Here is a 17,417-nt window from a genome sequence, read left to right as displayed (position 1 = left end):
AAAGATGGCAGGAATATTTCAGCAGAGATCATCCATCCTCTTTATTCATCAGTTTGACCCTCTGAGCTCATGAAGGTGTTGCTGTTTTCCTCTGGTAATAAGAACATTTATTAGACATTTATTGATGGTGCAATAATTATTCTTAACCAAACTAAATGATAACATTTACCTTCAGCGTGCTAAGTGTTTTTACTGTATTCACAAATTGTTGATAATGTGATTCATGAATATGATTTATCGTTTGAGTCGAAGGAAAATTTCCACATTGATAGATTAAATAGTTTCATCTTATTTTTTTTTATTTATAAGACTCTACCAACAAAATGTCTCAATAACATACATGGCACTGTAAAAAACCAAAAAATGAATTTTTGCTTATATCTGTCTAACAACCTGGGTTGTTATTCTACTGTACCTAATTCATTTGTTTTTGACTTTTGCTCAATTAAATTTCTTACAAATACATTGCGAATAGTATTTTTATTATAGTTGATCATGTTGTTTTTCATGTCTGCTTATTTCTTTTGTTCCTCCCATAATTGATGGAGATATATAGATATTATTTATAATGCATAAAGGTATTGTTTGTAATTTAATTAGCTCTACATCCTTAAGAAAATGAAAAAATATCTTGTTTTATAAGATAATTTACCTTTTACGGTGCCAGTAATGCCAGAATTAATAATAAATAATAAAGACTTTGTGGTATTCTGATTTAGTAATGTAATTAGATTGGTTGTGTTACCACCCCCACGCCACTAGAGGCAGTCGCAAGTCCAAAAGGATGCACCTAAGGAGCAGATTTAGAAGTACACCGAAAGCTACAGAATTAGCTAAAAACTGTGAGCTGCGCTTAAGTAAATGAGAGAGAAGTTTAAATACATTCTGTGATTGAAACTCCTTCCTAAAGGTGAAAATATATCACAGATTTAAAAAGAAAATTAAAACGGAAGTATAGGGAATAGCGCCCCCTTCACTTCCGGATTGCAATGGTCCCATTTCCAAATAAGGTAAGAGACTGACAACGGTCCGTCCCGCCCCTTCCTGTTTGCTGCAGAGAGGTGTAGTTGCCTTCAAGAGACGCTATCAAGGCATTTCTTAAATCTTTAACAAATATGAATGTATTTCAATTGGGGCCAGGATTTTGATGTGTGAAAGTTTTTCTTCCGTATTTTACATAGAAAAGTCCAGAACCGGAACCTTTATATATTGCTTGTTTCTGGTACGACTGTAAATCTGATGCACAAGCAGCATCCGCTGACAGTGAAGGATGATGTCTTTAGTATTTGTTGCGCCATGAAAACCTGGATCCACAGTCATCTGAGAAAAACGAAAAATCATTTGGAGTTTCTGCAAAATGCAAAACCTTTTCTTCCACAAGGTGTGAAAAGTCAGTAAACTGATCATAAATGATCTAAAACTTATTGGGAATCCTCTGAAAACATTAAGAACTTAGCTTACCTGGCGTCAGAGCTAGCCCGATAGCTTCACTAATACTTCCAAAGCCTAGACCAATCAAAATGCTCGAAAAAAAGCACTGCAGCCACCAGCCAATCAGTGACAAGCTCTTATGTATCATTGAAAAAGTAACAGAAAATCTGCAGTTCATGGTTTTCTTTTATTTTAATGCTAATATAGTTGCAAGATGACGTGCAGGTTGGTAACAATCCGACATGTTTCACCGTCTGATTTTAGGTATTTTGCACATTTCTCTCCAGTATAAACATCAGAATATTCTGATCACAGGGTTTTATTCTTCCTGAAAACCAATTTTTAAAGGTGAATATTTTTTCTTTTTGTATTGAACAGAAAAAAGACTTCAACCTCCTCCTGACTGATCTGATGGTGTTTAATATTTGCTCCTTAAATCGGACATCATGGAGGATATTAATAATGTCTGTCCTGGAAAACAGAACCATCTCCATCAGTCCTGGAATCAACGCAGGGCTGACGGCTGATCAGACGGGGTTGGGATCTCCTGACGCTCCTGAAGGCAGCATGTCTGGCGGTTTAGAGCAGAACCGCAGAAACCTGGTTCTGATTGTTTCTGCTGAATTATTGAAGCTGTGACCGGGCCAGAGGTTCAGCCTGAGAGCTGACATGGAGCGGAACGTCAGCAAGGAGGACGGAGACACTCAGCTCGTCCTCTGGTCATTTAGAGACTCAGACCTGAAACCAGCAGCTGAGGGACGAACAGGAAGGAAAGTCTTCCTCTGTATGAAGTGTTGGTGTTTTATGTCCTCACTCTGTGAACACGTAACGGATGGATCCAAGACCCTCTGGATAACCAGTAACGACCTTTTAGCCAAGCCGAGGCGGCCCACAGGAAATGAGAGTCCAGCTTCCTGTCTCCTGATTTAATAGAATCTGCAAAAATTCAAATTCCTGAAAATTATATTTATCCCAAAGCAAAAATAACTTCAGAGTGGTTGTGGATGGTGATGCTCCAGGAGCAGCCAGTCTTACAGTGAATCTGAAGAGTCCTCTGACTGAAGACTTGCCGTGTGACAGTCTCATGACCGTCAGGACATGCTAACATGCTAACAGCTGAATATCAAGGCAAGCAGAAACCATCCAGCTGCAAATCATCCAGAACCAGAAGCAATAAATGTCCAAACGTTCAGTCAACCAAACAAATTTACAAAACCCTTCAAAGCTTAAATGTAAGGAGTGGGCGTGTCTCCCTGCACTCTGGGCTCTGATTGGACGGAAAACAGGAAGTCCTCTAGCAGTGGGAGACAAACCTACGACTGGATGAAGAAACTGGACATGAAAGTTAAAAAATGAACCAGTTCAATCAAATAGTAGGTTCCAGCAGAACCAGATATTGGTGCTGTGACCCGGTCCATCCTGCACAGAACGGCTCATTTTGGGCCAAAATAAGACTCCTTCCTGTTCTGTTGTGGCTGTTCTGGTGCTGAAACCTCATTGTTTCAGGATCTAAAGAATGGGTTTCCCAGATTAACTCAACACCATGTAATGTTGTAAAAGATCCAACTAAACATGACTGCAGACTTCAGAAACATTCCCGACCAGAACCAGGCTGCAAAATACTGAGCGATAAACCAGAGGATGGAGGGTTTCTGCGGTCTGGCCCGCTCAGACTCAGGTGAAGTCCGATAAGATGGTCCCACAGAGGTTGATGCAAGAACTGAAACACTGTATTACCAACGAGGACGTTTAGTGACCAACCAGAAGGATTTTAGACTAACGGGCTTCGGTCAGCCGATTACTGATGACACTGAATATTCACAGTTTTAACCCATCAGCCCAACTTGTCTTATTGGGATTTCCTTCTCTAAATATGTCAGTAAATCTTTCAACAGAAAGGATTTCTTCTTTCTAAAAACATCTGTTAGATTCCAGCAGCTGCACAGCTGAAGCAGGATCAATACCTGACACCTCAGGTGTTACAGCTCACCTGAGCGTCAACGCGACACCTGGGATTTATTCACAGATGCTGCATCGTAAACGCCTCCTTAACAAGCGACCAAAGCTCAGAAAGCAACAGAAAACCTGGACAAAGTGGCTTCCAAGCAGATAGTTAATTAGGTGAGGCTCTAATTGGATAATTAAGACTCTTTGTACACACACACACACATTCTTGTACTTGTGTCTGTCTGAGGACTTTATATCGACTACCATTTATTTTAGTAACTCCTTTTATGTCTAACCCAACCTCTGTCACCAGTCTAACTTAGCCAGAACTTAATTCACACCGTTACTCTGCAGGGCAGCCGAAAATAAAACGAGGAAAATGTCCCCACTTCCTACAGTGACCTCAGTGTGTCGTACATGTACACACACACACACACACACACACACAACAGAGCGAAGACTGAAAAAAATGTAAAACTTGGGAATCGGCTAGAAAGTAAATATAGACACCAAAAATAAACAAGCAGAAAGAAATTTGACCCCAAAAACTTCAACACCAGTCAGAAAAAACGGAGATTAAGAAACGAACTTAATAACAAAGATTGTTTCTGAAATAAAAACTGACCAAAAAAACTCAAACAGGAAGCAACTGAAGAAAGTTAACGACACAAAATCACAACTGCAATTTTAATTCCAGATTAATATTGTAAAATCAAAAAATAAAATCCAAAATAAAAATGGAAAAAAGACAAAACACAAAACTGATGATAAAATACAAATTGTGTACATATATGGAATCTTTAACTAAATGTTTATTTTTGCTTTCTTCTTTTATTGTAATTCATTTTTAATTTAATATTAGTTTATTTGTTTTGTCTCTAATTCATTATGTGTTTTCTATTTTGTGAAATGTCTATTTTTAATCTATTATATTTTACATATTTTTAGTCTATTTTCTACTTTATTCAGTGTTTATTTTCACAATATTTATTTATTCCAATTTACTCCATTTTTATTTACATTTATTTGGTCTCCTTTGTTCAGTTTTTTCTGTTTTCGATGTTTGAATGGATTTAATTCTGAGTGACCAGTTGTGCTGTAATCACTTCCTCAGACATAAAGATGCATAACAATAAATGAAATGCAACAGGAACATTCCAAACATCCGTCTGGAGGATGAAATGTTTGTCCTGAACTGACCTGGTGTGACCTCAGCAGGGTTCAGTCAGAGGTGGGAGGATGAGGCAGCTCAGGTGATGAAGGTTAGTGACTCACTTCCTGTCAGCGTGAAGGTGAAGCTGAGGCTGTTTGATTTATTCACCTGCACAGCCCTGACTGGGTCACCTGGTTTCTCTCTTTGCTCATTCATTCCCTCCTTCCTGCCGTCTCTGGGTGAAATGATGATGATGATGAGGTGGTTTCATGTCTGCCATCATCATCATCATTTATCACAAATTAAAAGCTGCGGCTTCATGAACCACTCAACGTGGCTGACTGCTGTGAAGCCAATGTGTTGTTTCTGTGTTTTAATGTTAATTATTTAAACCTTTTCCAACATGTTAATGGTTCCTTGCAGCAGGAAGTTCTCTATGGCAATCCATTTCCTGTTTCTAAACTGTCCTGATTCCACTTCCTGTTCCCCAGAGCGCCGTGCCGTTAGCATTAGCATTAGCGTGTTACCATTCAGGCTGCAGCTGAAGATGAGCCAAACCTCATTTTTGTCTCACATGGGACACAGATTTTAGACTTTTATCAGTTTTCTTCTAATTGAACACATTCCTGTTTAAATTAAAGCTCCTTGGACTGTAACTATTACCCAGAATCCTCCTCTCTGGGGCACAGTGTGACCCCAGGAGGCAGGGTGGGGTCAGAGGGAGAGATGGGAATTCAAACAGCGATGAATTACAGAGAATTTTTGAATATAGACAAATTTAGTTTTGGATGTATCCTCGACACACGAATAATATTTAATCGTCTCTTTAGAAAAGCTTCAACTTGTAATAGTAGTGCTAAATACACAAGTTATGATGTGTAGCCATGGAAACAAGGTGTAGTTTTTACAACTGGGAACAGCTGATTAGCATCTCAAAAGTTCAAATAATCCCTGAACTTTGACCCCAAATGCCAGAGGAGTTGAAAAGGAGGCTTCATGGTGCAGAGAGAGGAAAATGTTCAAGCCATCTTATCCCCTACTCCAACATCTCTAATGATGCAGAGGATTTAAAGAGGAGCAGCAAAAGTAAAGGAAGTGATGGATTAGCAACTGATGATGTCATCAGGACATGTGGAATTCCGTCTCTGATTCCTGGGCATTGAGCTGTTAGCATGTTAGCATCACACAGCAACAGTCTTCAGTCAGAGGCCTCTTCAGGTAAGACTGACTGCTACTGGAGATACTTCCGGCCTGCAGCATCACCATCCTGTGCCCCGTTGAAGGTCTTTGGATAGTTTGAGTTATGACATGTAGTTTCTTTTGGGATAAATAGTTGAATTAAAATTTAAAACGATGAGACTTCATACTGTGAAGAGAGACGTAGGTCCAACCAAAGTCGCATCGTAACTGTGTGGATATTTTTATGAATTTCTCTTCAAAACAGAAACGGGAAGCTCGTGTTGTCTGAAATGAAGCATGAGTCCATTTTCCTTCCAGACCACATGAACTGAAAATGGGAAAATCAAAGTTTTTGGTCAAAAATACTCAAAATATTGGGTGGAGTCACTGCAGGTTGACCAATCAGGGCAGTCCTGCTTCAGCATCACTTGGAGAATAACTGAACCCTAAAAGTTGCTGATGCTGCAGTTCTGTGTAATAAACCAGAACCATAATTAGGTTTTGGCAGCTTCATTTATCGGACTGCTGACGGCATCAAAACTCTTCATCAGTCTGACCGCTCACTGAAAGAGAACTGGAGCTGTAAAACGATCACATCTTCTGTGACATCACCGTGACATCACTATGACATCATCGTCTCTCTACGTGAAGCCAGAAACCAAAATCTGACAGTAACTGACAGTAAGGAGCTGCTCTCTGATTGGCTGAGAGAACAAACGGGCGAGCTTTAAAGGATGAGGAAGAGGAGGGTGGGAGGAAGAGGCTCGCCGTGCTGCTGAGGGGGGAGGGGTGCATCTATTATTCATGACGGCACACACACATAACACACACATAAAGGAGGCCAGGGACAACAGAGAGGCCATTGAGCAGAGACAGCCGTGAGTCACATGACCGTCTGACGGACCAATCGGCTCCAGATTGCCTTCAGTCAGCAGATGCATGGAGGAAAGTCAGAGCATCTTCACTGGCAGCTCGTTTTCAGAGAGAAAGAGGGTTTTTCTCATCAGAGAGACGGCTCTGTTCATGTCTGGATGCGTTTTTAAAAATGAGGACAAAATGTCCTGAAAACGGAAAAGTCCGACATGATCTCCAAACTTCCAGATCTTTGTCTGAAAGAATCAACCCTGCCAGGCAGGAGGCAGGAAATCAATCCTAGCAACAACATTTCAATGCAAAAGAAAAATGAAAGTCAGAATTTGTAATTTCAGCACTTAAAAGATTTTGAATCGAGTATTTGTGCAGATCGTGTCTCCATCTTCACGTTTAAAGAACAAGCCTACGTGAGACAAAATAAAACTATTTTTTAGCTTAATTTTTCTGCTTTGGGTGAAAAATGATTCACATATTTTTCATTATTTCATCACTCATTATTTATGAGAGGTGATTTTTATGTTTTTACATTTATTATTCAGCATTTTTGCTCCTTACATCTGAAGATTTCTGGGATTTAAATCAAAGCTGTTAAAAGCAGCTCAGGAAATTTCAGGAGAAACTTGAAATGTTGTCAAAAAATCCAAAACCCATCAGACAAGATATTTTATTGCTCTGCAGATTAATTTTTTTAAACTAAAAATAATAAAATACTAAAAAAAAAAATCCTCAGAAATGTCATTTTGCAGCCATGATGGATTATGACCACAAGAACAACCTCCGACCCTTCTGTTAGGAAGTCATGAAGGAATTTTCTCATCTTTCCAACGTCACTTCAAATGGTTTAGGTAACGCTGCTGTTCTTTACTGTCTCCTTCATGAAGTAGAAAAAGGATGAAACTGAAATGTCTGAGCAGAACGCACAAGCACACCACATAAACTGAATCTCACAAGAAAACAGACACAAGACAAACAACCATGCAGACGCACCAAAGGGAAGTTAGGGAGACCAAACAGTTTTCTGACTGGAGTACCCAGAAAGAACCCACACACTGACACATGGAACAAAATCATATCCAATAGTTTGCAAAGCGTCTGCAGCCTGAGTGTTCATATCACATTTCATCCGACTTTTACTTTGTTCATGTGAGACATGCATCATGATTCTGCATCAGAAGAAGACAGATGGCAAATCTGGATGTAAAAGATGTCTGAAAATGATAATAATGAACTGAAAGCAGTCTGAGTCAGTGAAGGCATCACAAGCCTACCCCACCACTCCTGGTCCGACTCCACATCCAAACAGAACCAGGTCAGAAGCTGCAGTCAATGCTCCGCCAAAGGCCACTGCTGTTAGCTTTTTATCAGCTTGGTGGCCATGCTGTTGCTCTGAACAACCTTAAGAGCTATCCATAGCGCTGTGGCGGCCATCTTTACTGCCGTAAACAGAGTGCTGGTGGGGCATGACTATGTTCTTCTTCTGCTCTTTGTGAACAGCTTCTGGGGTCAGAAGCTGTTCATAAAAAATTAATTTGGAATTGGAAATCAAGACTTGCTAAGTGAACATGACCGTTCTCCTTCAACCCATCGATGGGGTGAAGTTCCTGCTGCGTGTTTCCCAGCCTGTCTCCTCCTCCAGCTTTTCTTTGACAACCTGAATGTTTCTGCAGCGGCCTTGACGTGCCGCTCTGCATCCTTCTGATCAGCTTCCAGTCCTGCTCCCTGATTCCTGCATACGGAGCGGTGAAAGTGACCTCTGTGCGCCTGCAGAAACGCTGAGATCGTCCTTGATGTGGCTGCTGTTTGACCACTGAGGCAGGAACACCAACAGGGTTCAAATCCTGCAGATTTTACCGCAGCTCAACACGTCACGGTTACCGCATTGGAATATTGGCGAGTCTCCAGACACGTGTTCATTTTCACTGCAGACTTTAACTTAGTTTTAGTCGATTCTCTTGTCATTTTAGGTTTAGTCTAGATTTCGTCCGTTAAGCCTTCGTACAGATCAGTTGTTTTTATGATCTTTTACGGATGCAGGGAAAATCATTTCACATATTGATAAAGTGATCAGCAAAGGATGCAACATTTTGAAGCACACAGACTAAAAAAAGCCTTATGAAGAAAAGCAAATCTAAATAGTTTTAAAAAAGGAAGTAATGAATATGACAAGCATTGCATGTACAGATTAAGCACCACTTGCAATGTTTCCATCAACTCTTTATTTTATACATTTTGAGGTGTCACATTCGAAATCGTTGGAAATGGCAAAATTAAAACTAACTTCCTCAATTTTGCAAAAATGTTCTAACTTGAGGTGTTTTTTTTTCTGAGATTTGTGGTTCATGATAATTTGCAACCTGCATAGCATCAGCATCTGACGAAATCACACTCTGCTTAGCCTGATTGATTTATTCCAAACCAGTGACATTATAAAAGTTCTCTCAAAATTAGCCTGACAACATGGCTAGTGGTGGTTGTTTAAATTGCCTTACTTCCACATGACTAAAATTAAATCTGATTGAATGTACGGTAGTCTTATTTAATCATTTCATCCTTTTTTATATACAAAAATTTAAGTTTTTACTTAGTTTTCATCTCAAAAACTGCAATAAACTCTTTTAATCAACCAAGTTCTGCCACAGTAACCAGCAGTTACTCTGGTGTAGATTTTGTCCTCCAGGTCAGTTTGACTGGACTTTTTCTCTGGTGTTTTGAAGACATTTTGTCCGTTGTCCCAGAAGCCTTTTGACTGTAAACTTGATGGCTTCACAGCCTGGACTTAAGCTGCAGCTCTGTTTTATCATATTTTTGTATCTTTGTGTCAGTTTCCAGTGAGGGTATGTCTGCAGAAACTGAGTGAAATGTTAATGATGCATCACTGCATCACTGTAGCTGAGATGAGATTAAAAACATAAACAAATATTGGGCTGGGTTTGACTGCAGCCCGTTGGGTCTGAGCCCAGTCGGCCACTTCATGACTGTTTTAAAGCAACTTGCAGACATCAAACCAACACCAACACATGCTGACTCATGATCATCAAAAGAAACTAATGAACAATGAATGGACGTCTAATTTGTTTAATATCTTCCATAAAATATGACAAATAGTCAAAAATGTAAAGTACAAACTGAACTGTTTTTAACTTGGTTTTGAATATTTAATTTGTCCTTCAAGGACCTTGAAATGTACAAATAAACAGATCAGCAGCTAGAGTCTCTGCAGCTTTATTTTGAAAGCTTTATACAACAGGAAGCCCAGCAGCTCAATTTGAAAGTCTGATCGGAGCAATCAAAGTGTCCTTGCACGCCTTACCACAGCAGGTGTGTGTGTGTGTGTGTTCTCTAAGTAAATAAAGTCAGACGAACCCAGCCCCGCCCGTCCAGAGCTGCCAGAAGGGCAGAACAAACCAGACCACTTATCCAGGACTGAGCACACACGGCTTTGTTTAGTTTCTATCGTCTGAACCAGGAAGTCCATTTGTCTCCATAAAGCAGGAGGAAGCATTTTTACTAGTGGTGGCACTCATTTAAAATTTTTAATGGAGTTAATTGCAGGATCTGTAATTAATCGTCAATAATTTTATTGAAAACCATAGACAAAATTAGCAACATTTTCAATTCAAACTCATTTTTGCTGCTGAATTATTGAATAAATGGACATTGGAGCTAAAAAAACAAAAATATTTATATTTTTTAACCTGTTCTTCATCCATCAGATTGGAGCAAACTTTTATTCTGTCAATTCATCTTTCCAGAGTTTCAGGAAGTCCTGATCATTCATGGAGATTCTTTAGAAAAGTGGACTATGGACGCTGACATTAGTGATAGCTGCTACATTTTTAGCATTCAGATGCTATTTTAGGCCAGCATAGCTTCACTGATAGGCTAATTCCTTTTAGCACAACTTGAGCACATTAGTCTTTTCCACCATCCAGTCAGATTGTTTAAAAGCAGAAATTAACCCCCAGTGGGACCAGAGAGAAGCAGCTTCATCGTTCATCACCGTTAGCAGAAGTTGCTTGTGCGTCAGTTTTACAGGCGTACCAGAAACGCCTGAAGACAAATGTTCTGCCCAGAAACTTTGAATGTTTTTTATTTTATTTTATTAGATTGTTAAAATTTATGCAATTTATTAGTATTTCTATATATTTATCAAAATGTGTTGCTCTTATTTCTTAAGGGCTTTGTAATACATCAGCAACAATCTATTTTTAATCAAATACCCAATATTTGGCACAGTTGTCAACATAAATTGATTGTATTTGATGAGTGAATCAATAAATGGAGAATTTTGAATTGTACTAAATGATTTGCTACGATTTTGACCTGGTGCAGACTGGATTGTTGCCTTCATGCTATGGTTCATCCTGTCGGACAGATCTAAATGCAGTTGTATTCAAAACCATCAGCTTTACACTCTTCTGAGTCATCCACCTATGTCGGGAAAGTTCTGCAGAGGCCTTTTTGTTGAGCGTATTCATTGGATCCACTGCATTTTGATGTAAATGTGTCTTTACAAGTTAGAGGAAGTAAAAACCAGAAACTAAAGAAAAACACGTTCTGGGTTGAAAACATGCTGGCTTGGTGATACTGACAGCACTCAGTGATCAAATTTTCAGCCGTTTGTTTCCTCATGTTGTCAAGATGCCTCATGTCACCTCAGATATTCTCCAGCTTTAGGTTTTAATCATTGTCATTAAACGGTGCTGCTCTCATCATCTCAGGCTGCTTTGCCACCGCCTGAAACTAGCAGGGATCAGGACCAGTCTGATCACTCGCTAGCTCTCTGATATAATCATTCAAACTCTAATTCAGCTTTCAGATGTTTAAAATCTGCACTGTGATTAATTGAACTTTAAATAATTAAAATTATAAAAATATGACCCCTTTTTAATAAGCCCCATGAAACAAACTGAGATGATTATATTTTTAAAATTGTCATTATGGAAAAAGAATATAATGGATAGCACAATATTACATGAATCAGTGCAAATATTATACAAGTTGGTTTTTCATAATGTTTTAATTGGTGTGTTTTAAACTAAATAAGAAATTTCTGAAATAATTTGAGCTGTGAATGGATTGAATTGGATTGTATATAGATAAACTGAATCATTTAAGAATAGTGCAAAGAGCTGGAACAGCTCATTTTACTGGATTTTTGTGCTGCAACTAATGATTATTTTAAGAATCAATTATTGTGATTGATTAATTGGGGAAAGTTTTGAACATTTTGCATGTTTTTCATTTAACCATCTACATTTTTATTCAATATTAGAAATACCTTAAAATAGCATCCATTTGCATTAATAATTAATTTGACCAAGATTGATTAAAATTGGATGAACTGAGTAGTTTAATTTAATTTCACAAAACTATCATAAAATATAAGGGAACTGAAAATTAAAGCTTAAATTTTAAGGAATTATTAATTTAATTATTTAATTTGGACTGACTGCTTCATCATGCTTGATGGTACTTGTATGGATCAGACATGAAACTGAACTGAAACTTTATGAAATATATATTTACTATACTATGGAAACAGTACAGCACACATCAGTTGTATTAAACTTACACCTCTGTACTTGTTTATGTGTGTTCGGGGCCTGGCACAGACACAGCTACTTTGTGGGGTCTCGTCACGTTGTGGGACCACCAGAAAACTTGTGATATTTCACTGTGAAAACTCAATTTATATCAGGATAATGTCTTCAGAGTTGGTAAAAAAAAAAAGTCAGCATCCATCCATCACCAGTGAGTTATGTCCCAGCACAGACTGCACAACCCCCATCCCATCTCCCCCGTTTTAGTCAATGAAAATGAAACAGGATATGTGATCACACACTCTGCTGCAAACAAACACAAACAATTCGTCTGTCACTCCATGTGCACAGATATTGTTTCCAGCTCTTTAAAATACTGTCGACATGTGGCTGCAGCAACCAGCAGAACCAGCAAATCAATTATTAATAAGACGAGTATTGATGTTTTAAGGAGCGATGTTTGATATAGCAATCAAAGAAACGTCTCTATTTTACAAGCCTCTAATGCATGTTGTAGCACTTACATTTGCCCTACCCATCCCATAATTACATCACTTACAAACCCTTCAACTTAGCATGAGACTGTCAGACATAGCGACCAGTTAAATCAGTGCTTCTCAATTCCGGTCCCCACCACCCCCCTGCTCTGCATGTTTTAGATGTGCCTTTATTCCAGAACAGCTGATTCAAATGATTGCATGACCATCAAATACTTCAGAAGCCTGTTAATCGCCCAGAGATACAATCCAGGTGTGTAGTAGAAGGGAAACACCTAAAACATGCAGGGCACTGAGTTAAATCAACATTAATTAAAGTGACATTTTAATTATTTTATTAATGTTTAATGATGTCTAACATGTGCTAAAGCCAGACTTTTGGTTTTATTTTCCATTTTTTTAGCCTTGCTTCTGTAAATTTAGTGGCCTTATGGGAAAGTTGTGGGTTTAATTCCAGCTTCCTCCTGCTATATATCTGCCTCTGGGCAAAGAAGCTAACACAGAGTTGTGTACTGAACGTATCTGGATGAATGTGGCTCTAGTGTAAAGAGCTTTAAACTGTCCATATGACTGGAAAGCTCTAGATATATTCAGCCCATTTACCATTTGTGATTTTATCTGTGAAAAGTACAACAAAGTGTTTCACAAAGGCAGAGCATAGAAATTAAAAAGACAAATTTATTTCATGAAGAGGAATGACTGGGTGTGAAATGGTGAAAAAGGACAAACAAAGGGATGAGTAAGTTTGAAGACAAAAAGAGATGCTAGAAAAATTCATGAGGAAGACAAAATAAATGGAATAGCATAGAGGGGGAGATGTATGAAGGAATAAAAGTGAGTGATAGCAGAGAAATTATGGGATAAGAAAAACCTGAATATGAGGGAGAAACCTAATGAAGATGAAACTAAAATCAGGAAAACTATGATGAGTCCGGAGAATCCGATTCACTGTTGGTCTGTGCTGGACGGGAGGAAAAGCACATCAGGAAATGTCAGTAAATTGAGTTTCTCTCGCAGACACCAGAAGTGGTGAACATTCCTGCAGACCAGGACTAGCTCTTAACTTTAATCAGCTAAAAAAAGTTCAGCGTTTAAAATTTTAAAATGAGCTGAAATGATTAATCCGATTAATCGATTGTTTAAAAAAATCAGCTAATTTAATGATTGCTTAATCGTTAACTGGAGAGTACTGACTAAGAAAGAATTTTATTTGCTTTAGGAATAACGAACTCAGAGCAGTTTTGTACTTAGTTCAGACTGTAAGAAAAAAAAAATCATGTATTAAGTTCCTTTTTCTGTCCAGTTATCAATCAGTTAATCCATAAAATAATCCCTCCACTGTACTGATGTTCAGTCGAGCAGAAAGGCCCGGGCTTTCCACATGTGGATGCTAGAAGGATGTTCTAGTTGCAGATGGAATGCTGTTATTGCATTTTAGGTAATAAAATGTTCATCTACTAATTTAAAATATGAATTAAATTATTTGATTGGCATCTTTTAATGTATTTACAGTGTTAGGAATTATTCAATTTAAATTAAACAATCTCCAGGATGTCACCAATTTTTTAATCCAATTAATTAATTAACCGTTGGAATAATCAACAGAATAATCTCTTATTCTGGCAATCGATTAATTGTCATAACTAGTAGTTCTATTGATAGATTAATCATCATATTAATCAATAAAGTAATTGATGACTAAAATAATTGTCAATTGAATCCTGGGAGCAGAACACCAAGTGAAGCTAAACTAAACCTGAGGCTGATCTCTTCACAATAAGCAATCAATTAATGGCATAATAAACTGAAATGAGCTCCGTCATTTCCATTCTGATTGTTTGAAGGGATTCTTTTAGAGAGTTTATAATCTATTTTATTTATGGTTTTTTGTTGGAAGTAGGGTTTTTTTTTTGCATTTTGCTTCTGAATGTGTTTCATGCTGGATGTTTAAAATGCTTTCCAGTTTTGAGAGTGTCCGGTGTCTTCTGTCCGTCTCCTTTTCATGCTCTGTGGAGACGTTGCAGGAAAAGACTCTGCATGCTACAGACTTTGGTTGAACAGCAAAGTGTCATTGCAATACTGCAGCCTAAGTCAGCATGACCGAGATGTGAGGAAATCTTGGCCCAATCGTAGCGAAATCCTCCTGATCTCTGTCCCTTTTCTAGGACTCTGCCCGGCACACATTCCCCAAAGAAAACAAATCACCACATGCATATATTTCACCTTCACGTCTTCTTTTGGTTCCTGCCACTGGATTGTCTGCTAATACATCTGGAAACCATAGATTAGACTTATTTTTCAAGCTTAATGTCTTTTGACCTTTGACCTGATTGTTTTCCCAAATCCTCCAGAAAACGTTCCAGTGTGTCTGCAAGTTCTTTACTCAGTTAATGTTTTTTGGTTTTTGACAGGACGTACTTGCGTTTTTTTTGCTATTATTATCAATATATTACTTGAAAATGGTCTCAAAACAATAATAATTAATGTTTATTGCAATTATTGCTGGGACAGTTTATTGTTCGGTAGAATCTGTCGTGACGGGCCGAACGGAGGCAGATTTTTATTCCCTCTCATGTCAGGCTGTGATGTGGAGGAGGACCTTCCTACTCCGGTTTGTTCAACAGCAACCTGAAGATTTCCAGAACCTGGTTCAACTTTTCCAGGTTCAGTTTGGAAATCCAATGAGATTTTTTCTTATCTCCAGATAAAATATTTCAAGTCAAAGCTGATCAGAGGAATGATGAGTGGAAGAATCCATAAAGGAAATGTCCTAACTGCACTTTTAATTTAGAGCTCAGAAAAAGAAGCATGGCTTGGTAGATGATTACTGGAGAAGAAGAAGAAATCAAATGAAAGACGAGAGAAGCTGCTGAGGGACGGCAGTGCGGTAAACTCTGCTGAGGCCTCTTTCATTCAGATCAGCTCCACATCCAGCTGCTGATTTACCGATCAGAGGTTATTGATCCCCCTCCGCCCCACCCTCATCCCCCCACCCTGACGGAGGGACAGGGGATGAGGAAGAAATGCAACAGAATGGAAATTACTGCTGAACTCAGATCATCCCAACCTGGATGAACCCACGGGGGGAGGGGGGACACGCGTGGAGCTGCAGCAGTATGACTGCTTGACGTGATACCTCCTCACCTCCCCAAATACCCCCAAGCACCCTCCTCCCCCCATCAGTCCGCCCAAACCGCCAGCATCAGCTGTTCGCTCCAGGCGATCCAGAAACGCCGCATTCGCGCCGCGCCGCCCGCGCGTCAAAGCGCCGCTCTCACCCGGCGCAGAGGCGCACAGTCATAAAATGGGTGAGGCTTTCCTACAACGAAGGCCTCCCCACCGCCCCCTCCCACCATCACCCGAGCAGGAGCACGAGGAGAGCCGCATCCATCCAACTGTTCGTCCATCCATCCCTCCATCCATCCCGCCTCCTCCACATTCCCGCGGCTCTCCATCAGGGAGGCGGCGGGCTGCCGGATGCGGCCTCCATCCGTATAGAAAACAGAAAATCTGCATTTTTTCCTCCTCTCGGTCAGATCTCCTCCTCCGTCCCTCCTCCTCACACGCATGCACGGACACGCACGGCCCGAATTAGAATTAGCTCGGATGGGTGCGTTTCAAGCCGCGTTCCCGTCATGCATGCAGCTCTGCATGAGGGGAGAAAAACCCGAGCGGAGCGGTGGAGCGGCGGAGCTGGGCCTCTGCGTCTAGCCGCTCAAATCCGCCGTCAGAGGCGGAAATCCCGCAAATAATCAGAATAAAAAGAGTCCAAACTGCAGCCACGCATCATCCGCTCACACCGCACAGACTCCATTACGGGCTGCAGCACACTCTGTATTCACAGCATGAAAAGCTCCGGGCCGCAGCGCGACCCGCACCCGAACCTCCGCAGAGCCGCCGGGAACCCGCAGCAGCGCGGGTCCAGCGGCTCTCCCTCCCGCATCTTCCGGCCGCCGCGCTCAGGCAGGCCGAGATGCTGCGGCGGCCCGGGAGGAGGAAGAGGAGGGGAGGGGAGGAAGATGGAGGCCAGCGGGAGGATGGGAGAGGAAAAGCAGCTTACGCTTCGCAGTTCCGCCGTGCGGTCCTTCATGGCGCCGAGCTGGCTGCTAGAGTGCGGGGAATCGGCCCTGGTCCGTGCGGGAGGGGGGCTGTCCAACACCGGATCCCAGCGGGTCCCTCCGGGCGTCCTCCTCTTCTTCACGGAGCAGAGATGGAGGGAGGAAGAGCGCGGTGTGACGCGTCTCCGCCTTCTGCTGCTGCTTCGGAGGGGTTTTTTTATCCGTGCGGTGACGGTGCGTGAATCAGCCCTCCTCCTCAGCTCGGTCTGCCTCTTCCTCAGTGGATCTGTCCCCCCCTTTCACTCCGCGCCTTTCTCCTCTTCCTCCTCGGTGCGGTCGCAGTGTGGCCCCGCAGCGCGCAAAGCAGCAGCCCGGCAGGAAAACGGAGCGAGAGAGAGGGGGAGGGAGGGGGGAGGGACTGACGGGGGGGGACTGGTGGGAGGGGGGTTGGGAGGGTGGTACTGATGCTGCAGAAAAGGAGAAGGGGAGGGAGGGGGAGATGCGGAGCGGATGGAGAGCAGCGCGCATGCGCTCCCTCTCCATCTTCCATCTCTTCCTGCTGCCGCCCCTCCTCCCTGCTGTCTGTGCCCCCCCCACCGCAGCAGACTGTTTGCTTTCAGGTGAGAGAGGATCAGCATCAGAGGAAGGACAATCTGTTCACTCTGCTGCCTTATATAGGTATGTGTGCATGCGCATGTGCGCGTGCATGGAAGGGGCGGGTTAAGAGTCGGGCGCG

The 17,417-nt window shown here is 41.0% G+C and overlaps 1 protein-coding gene across 1 annotated transcript in view; it reads right to left on the bottom strand.

Moving 5' to 3' along the window:
• stx1b (syntaxin 1B) overlaps positions 1-17,102 on the bottom strand; it is a 49,267-nt gene extending 32,165 nt beyond the window's left edge. Inside the window, exon 1 of the mRNA XM_007573849.2 lies at positions 16,684-17,102. Within this exon, the coding sequence (XP_007573911.1) occupies positions 16,684-16,713 (30 nt within the window). The 5' untranslated portion in view covers positions 16,714-17,102. The remainder of the gene's footprint in view (positions 1-16,683) is intronic.
• Between the last annotated feature and the right edge of the window lie 315 nt (positions 17,103-17,417).

Source organism: Poecilia formosa, unplaced genomic scaffold, assembly GCF_000485575.1.
Source record: "Poecilia formosa unplaced genomic scaffold, Poecilia_formosa-5.1.2 Scaffold339, whole genome shotgun sequence".
In the NCBI taxonomy this organism is placed as follows: Eukaryota; Metazoa; Chordata; class Actinopteri; order Cyprinodontiformes; family Poeciliidae; genus Poecilia; species Poecilia formosa.
Note: the sequence above shows the minus strand (reverse complement) of the source record. Positions and strands in the feature narration are given on the sequence as shown.